Here is a 13,504-nt window from a genome sequence, read left to right on the forward strand (position 1 = left end):
TAACCCAGCCGTGGGCAAACTACGGCCCGCGGGCTGGATCCGGCCAATTTGAAATGAATAAAACTTTAAAAAAAAAGACCACACCCTTTTATGTAATGATGCTTACTTTGAATTTATATTAGTTCACACAAACACTCCATCCACGCTTTTGTTCCGGCCCTCCGGTCCAGTTTAAGAACCCATTGTGGCCCTCGAGTCAAAAAGTTTGCCCACCCCTGCCCTAACCACTCCCCTGCCAGCCTGATCAATGCCTAACTGCTCCCCTGCTGGCCCAATTGCCCCTAACTTCCCTCCCCTGCCAGCCTGGTTACCCCTAACTGCCCTCCACCCCTAACTGCCCTCCCCTGCCGGCATGTTCACCCTCAACTGCCCTCCCCTGCTGGCATGTTTGCCCTCAACTGCCCTCCCCTGCAGGCCTGGTCCCCCCCAACTGCCCTCCTCTGCTGGCACAGTCACCCCTAACTGCCCTCCCTTGCAGGCCTGGTCCCTTCCAACTGCCCTCTCCTGCTGGCCTGATTGCCCACAACTGCTCTTCCCTGCTGACCATCTTGTGGCAGCCATCTTTGACCACATGGGGGTGGCCATCTTGTGTGTTGGAGTGATGGTCAATTTGCATATTACCTCTTTATTATATAGGATGCTCTACAATATATCCCACAATAAAGTCAAGTCATCTGAGATCATACATGGTCTTTGTCCTTCATGGAACTTCCCAGACATGTCTGATATTAGACCCCTGGCCTACTACACTGACGAAATTTTAAGAAACTGGCATATGAAATTCACTAATTTATTTATCGAACCATTTTATGGACTCCACCCATCGGTCTGTCCATCATGAGACATCACAGGAGAAATCTCCCACATCATGGAAAACAATGTTCCTCTAGAGAAGAGTTTCTATTGTATGGACCACTACACTTGGTTGTGATTCCCTATTTGCTCTGTGCATTGGGTAGCTCAGAACCAAATCAGACATCAACATCTACCAACTACACAGAACCTGCCTTTTGTATTCTGACCACTCCTGACTTCAACTCATTAAGTTTCTAAGGGAATGAACACCAGCCTCAACTCTGCCACGATGACTAATTATGACTCACAGCACTATTAAAAACAAGGGAACGGGTGGCCGACTGGTTGAGAGGGTAAGCTTGGAGGTGAGACCACCGGTCTGCGAGCTACCAGCCAGCTGGGCCACCCTGGGCAAATTACTCAACCTCTCTAAGCTTCAGGGGGTTTTAAACTTATAAAATAGGGTAATTCCCATATCATACAGTTGCCTCAAATTTAACAATCCATGAATAGTGCTCATCACAGTGGTAGGCATTAGCAATTGGAGGTATAATATCCTATATAATAAAAGCCTAATAAGCTAAGTGTCTGGTCATCCAGTCTGCCGTTCAACAAATCAAAGCATAATATGCTAATGATATGCTAAGGCTGCTCAACCACTCGCTATGACATGCACTGACCACCACGGGGCAGACAGTCAACTGGTCAACCAGTCGCTATGACGTGCATGGACCACCAGGGGGCAGACGCTCCGATCGGTAGGTTAGCTTGCTGCTGGGGTCCGGCTGATCGGGACTGAGCAAGACAGGCCAGGCATGCCCTGAAGCCCTCCTGCAGCCCCTCCCTGGCTGGCCAACCTCATGTGTCCCTCCCCAGACCCCACTGGTGCGTGAATTCGTGCACTGGACCTCTAGTCTATAATAATAATAAACACATGTAAAAGTATTTGTAAACAAATAAAGAACCATCAAATGTCAGGATTAAGATATTTTATTATTTCTCTCTGGAGCCCAGTTTCCTCATTCTAACAATGACAGACTTTTAGGTTTCTTCCAGTTGCAAACTTTTTTTTATCCTCTGTACTTAGAGAACAAGGGTTGTAATGAAATAAAATACTATAAAAGAGGCAGCAATAGTGAATACGGAATCCAACACCAACAGCAATCTGCAGTTTCCTTAAACAAGTGCCTTGATTTTTCTCCCCCAACTAATTTAATCCCTAGTTCCTGGTACTTAAACAGCTTTTGCTGACACTCGCTTGCTTGGATGTTAAAAGCATTAAAAATGGTATTAGCACCTTTTTGCTCCCCATTCTGGCTGCCCTCAGATTCTTCCAGAGTGACTTTCCTTGAGACATTCTACTCATTTCTAATAGCTTTAACTTAACTTTCCACTCTTGATTTTCACAAGGAACCTCTACAGAAACGACAGACTTATAGAGAGACCAGTAGCTCTTGGGAAGCTGGATCTGGGCACCCAGGTTTAGGTTGTGTGTGAAGTGTGTGCATCGTCAGATCTCTGCCGACTCAGGGTCAGTCCAGGATGTGGGTCTGGACCTCACCCAGGAAGGCTGGGCAGCAACTGGGCACTACACAGAGAATCCTGGAGGTGGCATGTGCAGACGCGGCCCAACCCTGTCTGGATGTAAGAAAAGCTGTTGCTGGCGGGAGAATCCCCACGTCACAGCTACCCAGACATCTCTGGAAAGTTGATTACCTGAAAAAATTGCTCCCAGAAAGCCAAGGCCAACTTTTCAGTTCTTCTTCAAGATCAAAATATTGAGAGAAATGATATATTTGGGAAAAAAAATAAAACATTAAATTTGTGCATAAACACTCTTTCTGCAAGAAAAAGAACATAAATATGACTTACGTCATTGAGAGGGAGAAAAGAGGGAGCTGGGGGCCTGAAATTGATAGAAAGAAGTGTTCGCAGTAATCAGAGTTCAGCAGTGATTTCCTGCTGGGATGGCTGTTTCACTCTTTCTCTTGGATGTTTGTGGTCCTGAGTCTCCCCTTTCCAGTGATCATGAATTGAAGCCAGTTAGAGAGTAAGCATCCCCATGCAAGTCTATTCCCTTACATCATGAAGAAAGTGGTGCTTTGAGAAAGGTAACGGGACATTGATATCAAGACCAGAAGAGGAAGGGGGACAACTGGCAGCTTGTTGACTAAGGAGAGTCCTTCATGGTAATTTCGGAGCAAGTTATCACGCATCTACATTTTAGTCTCATCTCTCTAACCCGATCTTCCCGAGTTTCTCAGATGACTAATTTACATTGTAACCTTTTGAAATATATTTTAAAATTATTAGGAAAAGATGCTGTGAAGGGAAGCATCCTAATGATTTGATTGAGAAGCGGGTGTGAGAGCAGATGTAATATCCTGGATATGAAATGCAAGGGAATGCACGCGGGAGCAGGGGCGGGAGTGGGAGTACATCATCCAAGTCGGAAAGCCTTCAGAGAGAAGACTGCTTTCAGTATAAAAAAAAAATCCCAGTTCTGAAGCAATCCTTAGGCCAGGGGTGGGCAAACTTTTTGACTCGAGGGCCACAATGGGTTCTTAAACTGGACCGGAGGGCCGGAACAAAAGCATGGATGGAGTGTTTGTGTGAACTAATATAAATTCAAAGTAAGCATCATTACATAAAAGGGTACAGTCTTTTTGTTTGTTTGTTTTATTCATTTCAAACGGGCAGGATCCGGCCCGTGGGCCGTAGTTTGCCCACGGCTGCCTTAGGCCATAATGAATCTGAGAAAATATTCCATAATAAAGCAGCCTTCAATATATCTGAGAGAACCCAGGCGTGGGACAGACCACATGAATATCAGAATTCATAGCAAAAGGAAGCTCTATCCCTGCAACAAATGTGAGAAATATTTCTACAAGAAGTAAAAATTCAATAATTAGAGAACTCATAAAGGAGAAAATATTTTGTAAATTTCATGAACATATCTTCAGCCACAAGCCAAATCTCTCAAACACCAGAAAGAAAGAAAGAAAGAAAGAAAGAAAGAAAGAAAGAAAGAAGAAAGAAAGAAAGAAAGAAAGAAAGAAAGAAAGAAAGAAAGAAAGAAAGAAAGAAAGAAGAAAGAAGAAAGAAAGAAAGAAAGAAAGAAAGAAAGAAAGAAAGAAAGAAAGAAAGCAAGCAAGCAAGCATGGGGGTAATGAGGGGAAAGATTAACGATGGATACTTGGAGCATCCTTTTCCCACAAATCAGTCCTCACTTTACATCAGGGAAGAAGGTGGGAAAACCTTCTGCCAGAATTGACTCTTCATTGTATATAAAATTACTCACACAGGAGAGACCCATGTGAATGTTAACACATGTGAAAAACCCTTCTTATGAAGTCATATCTTACTAAGCGTGAGTTCATACATATTGGAGAGTGGGAGGGACTTGTGATACTGAATATGGGAAAAGTTCTGCTAGAAGTCAACCTTTACTCTACGCCAGAACTCACGACACCTTAGAGAACATGGGAAATCTTTCTTCCAGAATAACACCTCTCTATACATCAAGGAAGTGGTGAAGGAAAGAATTCGGACTCGGGGATTATCCATAAGAAAGAAAATCTGTGAGAACATGGATGTGAAAGGGCCTTCAGAAACAGTCAAACCTGCTGCATCAGAAAAGCCACAAATGGAGAAAGGCTATATACATACAATGAGTGCATACAATGAGTGCAGGAGACTTTCATCCAAATAGACAGAATCGCTAGCTGGCTATCAGGGGATTCCTAAAGAAGAAAAACCTTAGCAATGCAAAAAAAAAAAAAAAGTGGGAAATGACCAGATGACAGAATATTGACATAGAAACCCAAGGAAAAAACTGTAGGGAAGCCTTCACCAAGAAGTTATTGGCGCAATTGGCTGAGCACCATCCTGTGCACTCAAAGGTTGCCAATTTGATTCCTGGTCACGGCACATGCCCAGTTTGTGGGCTTGATCCCCGGTAGCGGGTGTGCAGGAGGCAGCGGTCAATGATTCTCTCTCATCATTGATATTTCTATCTCTCTCTCCCTCTCCTTCTCTCTTCCTCTCTGAAATCAATTTTTTTTAAATTTTTTAAAGGCAAAAATAAAAATAATAAAATGACAATGGAATACAGACGAGAAATATGATAAAAATATAGTATCAATATAAATTTATGATGACGTTAAGTGTAGTTATGGACAGTGCAGCAGGAGAGGGTAGAAAGTGCAAATGAGAAGGCAACTGGGGTAAAATGTTAACATTAAGTGAATCTGGATAAAGGGTATATAGCTATTCTCTGTGCTACTTTACATTACAGTAGGTCTTCGGGTTACGTTGGGGACCCGCTCCTGCGGCACTGGCGCGACTTAACGCGATTTTCGCCATAAGTCGGAACCCACCTACATAAGCACCTACGTCACTCACATGGAGCACACACACAGCAGTAATGAAGTGAAACAGTAAAAAAAAATTTAAAAGACAGATAATTCCTGACCTTTACTTGTGGTAAATAAATAATAAAAAACATAAAGCTCATATGTACATACGTCGAAATGACAGAACTTTTTTTTATATATAAATACTGTAAATGGGAGATGGCGACGTAACCACGAAACAACACACATCGAGTCCGACGTAACCAGAGGACTGCCTGTATTTCTTTAAAAAAGTAATTTTTAAAAAGCCAATCCAACATGCACTGGTCCCTATCTCCTCAAACAGTAAGTATTCGTCTCCCTTTCTCTCTCATCTTCCTTTTCCCTCTTCTCTAGATCATTCTGCTAAGCTTAGAATCATCTTCATGTTCTCAAAAAGAAAAAAAAAGAAAGAAAGAAAGGGAAATATCACTCTTGATCCACAGCCACTCTGGACCTACTGAAAGACTTAGCTCCTCACACTCTCACCCTCGCACACTTTCTCACTCCCAGCCTGGCCTCTGCCATCACCAACTTAAACTGCTCTTACTAGTCACCAAACACCACCCAGGCTGCCAACGCAGAGGGATCCTCTTCGGTCCTTATGCTCCTTGACTCGCCCCCTGCATCTGATAAGGTTGGCCACGCCCTCTTCCTTGAAATACCCACTCTCCTGGCTTTGGAGCAAACACTCTTGATTTCCCCCTGCCCCTCTGCCCCTCCAGCCTCTTCCATTCCTCATCCTCTGCCTGACTTGTGATACTTCTAGCCCCTAAGGGTCTCAGGCCCCTGTGTCTCCCGAGGTGGTCTCATCCATTCCCATGGCTGCCAAACCTTCTCCGCGCTGATGACTCCCAAATTTATTTGTTCAGCCCACAGCTTTGCTCTGAATCCCATATTCATACATCCCAACTGTCTTGACCTCATGGCTTGCATTGTCTCAAAATTGAACTCCTGGTCTCCCCAAACCCTAAATCTTCTCCCCCACTCTTCAGTGAGTGCCGCTTGAGCTGCCCGCATCACAAAACCCAGGTCATCCATTGGATGTTGAAATGATGAGCAACATTTTTTTCTTTACGCTTTTCAATGGTTTAAACGTTTCCTACGATAAACATATTCTTATGAATACATGAATTAATCACAATTAAAAGAACCAAAGCTTCTTTGAAACCGAACAAAACGAAGATGTGCTTAAACACAATGCTTTATAGTCTCCATATCTGCTCTTAGTTTTAGTTTCATGAATGTCTAAGAGTACTAAAAAAATTAATATTAGCTTTATTAATTACCGGAAGTGTTTGGATTTACTGAAGACATCACAGCATCGGCTTCTATCTAGAAAAGAAGAAAGAATAATAGGGCACATCATTTCATTGCATGCTTTCACAGTGCAAGCTCTTCATCCCTAGGGTGGGGGGGACAGTATATATATTTTATGAGAAGCCAGCTGTGTTGAGCCCTGCAGACAAGTAATGCCACAGGACAGCGATAACACTCACTTTACTCTTTCGTCAGTACCTTTCACTTACCAGACTCTAATCTGCTGCAGACTCTAATGACCCCAAAACTGTACTCCACTGACCAAAAACAGTTTCAGCATGTGAAATCAACCTGGCTGTCACACAGGTAGCACAATCTAATAGGTAGCTTTTCCATTTTACACAAATACAGAAATTGTTACAATGGTTTTATTTTTAATTTTCCCCCTAATTGTAAAAGTAACATATTGAAAATTTAAAAATATAAAAAATTATGAAGAAAAATTTTTTTAAATTCAGCCATCCAATGAAAACCATTGACATTTTGGTCTAACCTTTTTGTCCATGCATTTTAAACATATTTGAGAACACACTGTATATAAAGTTTAGGGACCTGCTTTCACTAAATATTAAAATACAGTATATCTCAGCCAGAGTGGCTCAAGATTGAACATCGACCTATGAACCAGGAGATCATGGTTCAATTCCCAGTCGGGGCACATGCCCAGCTTGCAAACTCGATCCCCAATAGGGGGTTTGAAGGAGGCAGCCTATTGATGATTCTTTGTCATCACTGATCTTTCTCTCTCTCTCTCTCTCTCTCTCTCTCTCTCTCTCTCTCTCTCTCTCTCTCTCCCCCTTCCTCTCTGAAATCAATTTTAAAAATATTAAAAAATACAGTATAAACATTATGGAATTAGAACCTTGGCAGCACCTGACAGTATCTATATCTTGGATAGTAGCTCTATCATGGCCCCCTGCCTACCCTTAAATGTTGGTACAGCCCCAATGTTCTACCCTCAAGCTACTGCCCTTCTCAGTCCACATACTCTTCTTGGGCAATGCCATCCAGTCTCCTGTTTTGCACTACCATCTGGAAACTGAGGAGTCTCCAATTTATCTCCACTCCTCACCTCTCCACCCAGTTCAGATTCCTGTATCTAAGAGGCAGCACCATCTGAGAGCAGGTCTTTACCACCATAACCCCGGCACCAGCACAGCATTAAATGAGTGAATGCACTTGGCACGCTCATAGCCTCCTCAAACTCAGGGTGCCCCCATCTGAACGCATTGACTTTTCCCTGAATCTACTCCTGAATTTTCTTACTTGGTGGCATCACAACTGCTTCAGTCCTGGGGTCACTCTCTTACCACCACCTTATCCAATCAACCATAAGGGCGCAACTTCTCCCACTACCACAAAGTGCTCCCAGACACTCCCTGCCAGAGGTCTAGCTCCGCTAGTCTATTTTATGTTATTGTTAATCCTCACCAAGGATATTTTTTCCCAATGATTCTTAGAGAGTGGAAGGGAGGGAGAGAGGGATAGAGGGGAAGGGAAGGAGAAGGGGGAGGGAGAGAGAGAGCGAGAGGGAGAAACATTCATGTGAGAGAGACACATCAAATGGTTGCCTCCCGCAAGAGCCCCCAGATCAAACCTGCAACCTAGGTATGTGCCCTCGATCGGGAATCAAACGGGTCACCTTTTGGTGCAGTGGCCGATGCTCTAACCACTGAGACCACCGGCCTGGGCTAACTCCTTTAAACAATGCTCAGACTCCTATTACAGTTGCCACTAAACTCAGACCCTCCTCTTGTCCCCTTCACTTTCTGTTCTTCTCCATCTTAGTATTGACCACAGTTTTGTAAGTCTCTCTACATTAAATTGTAAACAGCTTCAAAGTAGGGTCTATGTTTTATTCACCTTTATATCTCTAGCACAGTGGTTCTCAACCTTCCTAATGCCGCGACCCTTTAATACAGTTCCTCATGTTGTGGTGACCCCCAACCATAAAATTATTTTCGTTGCTACTTCATAACTGTAATTTTGCTACGTTATGAATCGTAATGTAAATATCTGATATGCAGGATGTATTTTCATTGTTACAAATTGAACATAATTAAAGCATAGTGATTAATCACAAAAACAATATGTAATTATATATGTGTTTTCCAATAGTCTTAGGCGACCATGGCAAGGGGTCGCGGCCCACAGGTTGGCGACCCACAGGTTGAGAACTGCTGCTCGAGCAAGTAGCAAATGCTCTTTTTATTAAGTAGGAACACTTAATAAATTTCATCATGTAAATAATTGCATAAGTGTATAAGTGACTTATTACATAAGTGTTTTACTGCTTCATAACCTGCATTCAATAAATATTTGCTCAAAAGCAATACTCAAAAATAAAACCCCAAACTTCAACCCAGTATAAAAGTAAAAACCTGTTAAATTTTACCAAGGGCACACATGAGTGTTACTTCTTTAATAAAACTTCACTGTACAAATGATTAAGTACATAGGTGATTTACTGTATCAGTACTTTAATGTTTAGTGATCTGCAGTCAATAAACATTTCATTAGATTAAAAAATAAAATCCAGCCCTGGCCAGTGTGCTCAGGGGTTAGAGCATCAGCCTGCACACTGAAGGGTGGAGTCGAGCGTTTGATTCCCAGTCAAGGGCATGTGCCTGGGTTGTAGGTTTGATACTTGGCCCAGGTCAGGGCATATGCAGGAGGCAACTGATCGATGTGTCTCTCTCACATCCATGTTTCTCTCTCTATCTCCCCCTCCTTCCCTCCTTTTCACTCTCAAAAAAAAAAAAAATCAATGGAAAAAATAGTCTCCTGTGAGGATTAACAACATCAACAACAAAATCCAAAACCTCAATCAAGTTCGAAAATAAAAGCTAATGTCCGTTAAATGTCATGGAGTGTACATACATACATACGTTACCACATCACTATCATCAAGTTCCCCACTGAGGTTCTAAAATTAAAGCCACCTAAGTAGACACAGGGTGATAAAGGCAGGAGAGCTGATTTCTTTCCAGCTGAACCAGGTTAAACACAATGCTTCAAAGGTTGAGTGTGCTTAGCTGACCTGCGTTAAAATTCCAGCTGTAATGCTTGCAGGTAAACAGGAGAGCTGCAGTTTCTGGGAGCCAGCCCTCCTTCTCTGAGCTCTGTAACTAACATCCCCTGGTAGCCGAACCACTATGAACCCATCTGGGCTATTCAGGGGACCTATTTGTGTCAACACACCATGTTTGCTGTGAAGTTGTGATGCATTTAAGCATAACGAAGGGTGGAGAAGTGGACATCACATGGTCCCTGGCCTCACTGAGCTTGCAATCTGACAGGTAGTGCCACTCATGAGCAACAGTGGGTCACAGATTGCTAAGCTGTTTGGTCTCACATGGCTATGACGGAGAGTTCAGGCAGAGTCCTGAGTGTCCCTCTGCTTGATGACTGCAGTGAAATGTGTTAATCCTGGACAAGGTCTTGTCTCTGATTAATTCCAGTTCAGCAGCTTAACAAGAATTCATTTCTAGCCTGACCGGTTTGGCTCAGTGGATAGAGCGTCAGCCTGCGGACTGAAGGGTCCCGGGTTCGATTCCGGTCAAGGGCATGTACCCTGGTTGCGGGCACATCCCCAGTGAGGAGTGTGCAGGAGGCAGCTGATCGATGTTTCTCTCTCGTTGTTTCTAACTCTCTGTCCCTCTCCCTTCCTCTCTGTAAAAAATCAATAAAATTTAAAAAAAAAAAAAAAAGAATTCATTTCTAGAATGTGATGTAATAGGTAAGAGGAGCAGCACAAAGAGGGGGGGTGGGAACCCCGCTGATGTGACTCAGTGGTTGAGTGTCGACCTATGAACCAGGAGGTCATGGCTCAATTCCCAGTCAGGGCACATGCCCGGGTTGCAGGCTTGATCCCCAGTGGGGGGTGTGCAGGAGGCAGCTGATCAATGATTCTCTCTCATCACTGATGTTTCTCTCTCTCTCTCTCTCTCTCTCTCTCGTCTCCCTTCTTCTCTGAAATCAATAAAAAAATAAATAAAAATATATTTTAAATTTAAAAAAAAAAGATTGGGGTGGGGAAGGATAGGAAACTTGCCCTGCTAGAGTAGGAGATTCATTGAAATTCAGCTCAGCCCTTATTATTCGTGAATTAATGCAACCTTTCCTGGAGACTAATATCCAACAGAATTTCAAATGTACCTAGGAATTGTACTTCTGGGAATTTATCCCACAGATGTGCATCCACAAGCACAGATATAGATATAAAAGGATGCTCAGAGCAGCAATGTTTGTAGGAACGAAAAACAAGGGAAAGAATCTAAATGACCAAAAACAGGAAACTGGCTAATGAAAATACTATGCAACTTTTTTAAAAAATGTGGTGATGGTGTGTGCTTTTATGTTCAACTATTGATAAGACTTAAAAGAAAGTTATGTTTTCAAAGACTGCTATGCATATATATGTTGGTCCTGCATAGAAAATCTTGGAATGATACACAAGAAACTTAATAATGGTAACCCCTAAGAGTGGGACCCTCTAGTAGGGAGTGTTAATGTAAACACACACACACACACACAACATTCAAACCTGCAAACAATTTTTGTGAGTTTATTTGAGCCAAACTGTTGACAATTGCTGTGAAGCAGAATCTCAACGTATTAGGATAATGCTCTGGAGAATGACAGTTATTAACCTTGTTTTATATTAAAATCAAAGGATGAGGGGAAACCCTCTGCGATTGGATAAAAAGTAAAATTACAGGCACTTACTTCTTTTACTTAGGTGGGTGTAGGATAGTTAACAGTCAACAATTAACTCAATAACAATGAAGGGATTTGTGATCTGTGTCCAGGAGCCCTCATGCCTTTGGTTGTGGCCCAAGGGGTCCAGAAAAAGGGAAGTTACAAGTTACCCTGACATTTCACAGGTATGTTATTTTAGATGAAAAAGAAATAGGCTCAGTCAAGGTAAAGACTGACCTTTGTCAGGCTTAGGAAGTGAGTATCTACTATAAACTGCTTTTACTTGAAGTTTTAATTTCAGACCATCCTTTGTGGTTACGTTAGGATCAGTGGTCAGTAAACTGAGGCTCGGCACACCGCGGCTCGGCAAACCGCGGCTCGAGAGCCACATATGGCTCTTTGGCCCCTTCAGTGTGGCTCTTCCACAAAATACCGACTTCTGCGCATGGGCCACGAAGTTTCAATCGCACTGTACGTGCGCACCCGCACGTGGTATTTTGTGGAAGAGCCACACTCAAGGGGCCGAAGAGCCGTATGTGGCTCGCAAGCCGCGGCTTGCCAACCACGGCGTTAGGTCTTTGAGTTTGCAAGACCAGGCCTTCCCTGAGCTTGTCAGGTTAGCATGTGGTCTCTTTCTCCTCCACAGGAGAAAGGGGATTTTACATTCATCTTTACACTGTTCTGCACTGTTTGAATTTTTTAGTTGTTCATGTATTATTTTTTTAAAAATTGAATTCCGAGAGTGAGAGTGAGAGAGAGAGAGAAACATCAATGATGAGATAGAATCATTGATCGGCTGCCTCCTGCACGCTCGCTCCACAGAGGAAATTGAGCCTGCAAGCCAGGCATGTGCCCTGACCGGGAATCCAACCGTGACCCCCTGGTTCATAGGTCAAAGCTTAACCACTGAACCATGCTGGCCGGGGCCATGTATTACTTTTATAATTTAAACAAACAAAAATATTTTTTAAATTTCAAAACCAACCTGCATGTTACTTCCTCTGTGAATTCCTATTACCAACACCACCCCTGCCAGCCTTCCCTCTTCACACCTTTCTAGCATCTCATATTTATTATAATAATTAGCAGTCTGGTGGTGAGATAGCTTCTAATTCATCCCTGAATTGGGTTCTGAAGAAAAAAGTAAAATTCAGCACTGGGCACATCTCTGAAACTGCTTAGAAGACAGCAATTAATTTTATAAACATCATAGGCATAACCATTAGGATCCATTCACCAGTAGGATCATTCTATTGTCAGCCCCACCCCCAAATAAAGAAAGCTGTACCTTGGAGGGCTTGTATCCAAACAGCATTACAACCGCAACTTTGAAGTCCTCTCTGCTTAGATAGCCTTTGTTATCTTCATCACATGCTTTGAATACCTAAACATTAAATATCTGTAGTTCAGACCAAAACCGTTTGTTCTATTATTTTTATTACCAGCTTATATTACATTTGAACGTTCAAAATCTAAAACTCGGCCCACCAGTAGGCTCGGAAATGGAGTTTCATTATCCTACTTTTATTTTTTAAAAATATATTTTTATTGATTTTTTTACAGAGAGGAAGGGAGAGGGATAGAGAGTTAGAAACATCGATGAGAGGGAAACATCGATCAGCTGCCTCCTGCACGCCCCCACTGGGGTTATGTCTGCAACCAAGGTACATGCCCTTGACCAGAATCGAACCTGGGACCCTTCAGTCCGCAGGCCCGGCGCTCTATCCACTGAGCCAAACCAGTCAGGGCTCATTATCCTACTTTTAATTCTCCAGAAATCTTAATGATTGGGCTAAAATATGCCCCTCCAGAGTTCCAACGACTTAATCGCTAAACTGACACAAGTTAATTCCTTTAGACTCTTAGGATAATTTCAACCCAACATTCGGTCCTAGAATCAGGAAGGTGAGTCAAAGGGGCTTGCTTTGAAAGGCGGGAGGAGAGATGCAGATGACTTAATGGACTGTGTAGCGGAGACGGAAAAAGGACGGACAAGCAGCCAGAACCCAGGACTGGAGGCCGAGCCGTGCAGCCTTCGGCTCAGTCATTAACAATGTCCCTTTGCACCGCGGCTCGGTCAGACCCAAGTGGGAGTTCCGAATCAAGTTAAAATCCGAGACACCTACTTCCACCCATTTCTTGTGTTCCGAAGGGCTGGCTTCCCACGTGCGTGGCCGGGCCCCGGCGTCGGAGAAAAACATCGCGACCGTCAAAGCAGCGACCTCAGGAGTCAGAGCTGCAGACCACCCGCCGCACACACTGCGGATCTGGAAGCTGAAAGTGGCCGGGCACCT

General features: G+C 43.2%; 1 protein-coding gene across 4 annotated transcripts in view; it reads right to left on the reverse strand.

The window, feature by feature from the left end:
- Positions 1–13,504, reverse strand: part of EFCAB11 (EF-hand calcium binding domain 11) — a 143,765-nt gene extending 130,261 nt beyond the window's left edge. For all 4 annotated transcript variants that reach the window (XM_036315263.1, XM_036315236.1, XM_036315254.1 and 1 more), the window contains exons 1-3: positions 13,337–13,504; positions 12,499–12,594; positions 6,479–6,524 (exon numbers count right to left, since the gene is read on the reverse strand). In XM_036315263.1, the coding sequence (XP_036171156.1) occupies positions 6,479–6,524; positions 12,499–12,594; positions 13,337–13,411 (217 nt within the window). In that variant the 5' untranslated portion in view covers positions 13,412–13,504. The remainder of the gene's footprint in view (positions 1–6,478; positions 6,525–12,498; positions 12,595–13,336) is intronic.

Source organism: Myotis myotis, unplaced genomic scaffold (genome assembly GCF_014108235.1).
Source record: "Myotis myotis isolate mMyoMyo1 unplaced genomic scaffold, mMyoMyo1.p scaffold_m19_p_1, whole genome shotgun sequence".
Taxonomy (NCBI): Eukaryota; Metazoa; Chordata; class Mammalia; order Chiroptera; family Vespertilionidae; genus Myotis; species Myotis myotis.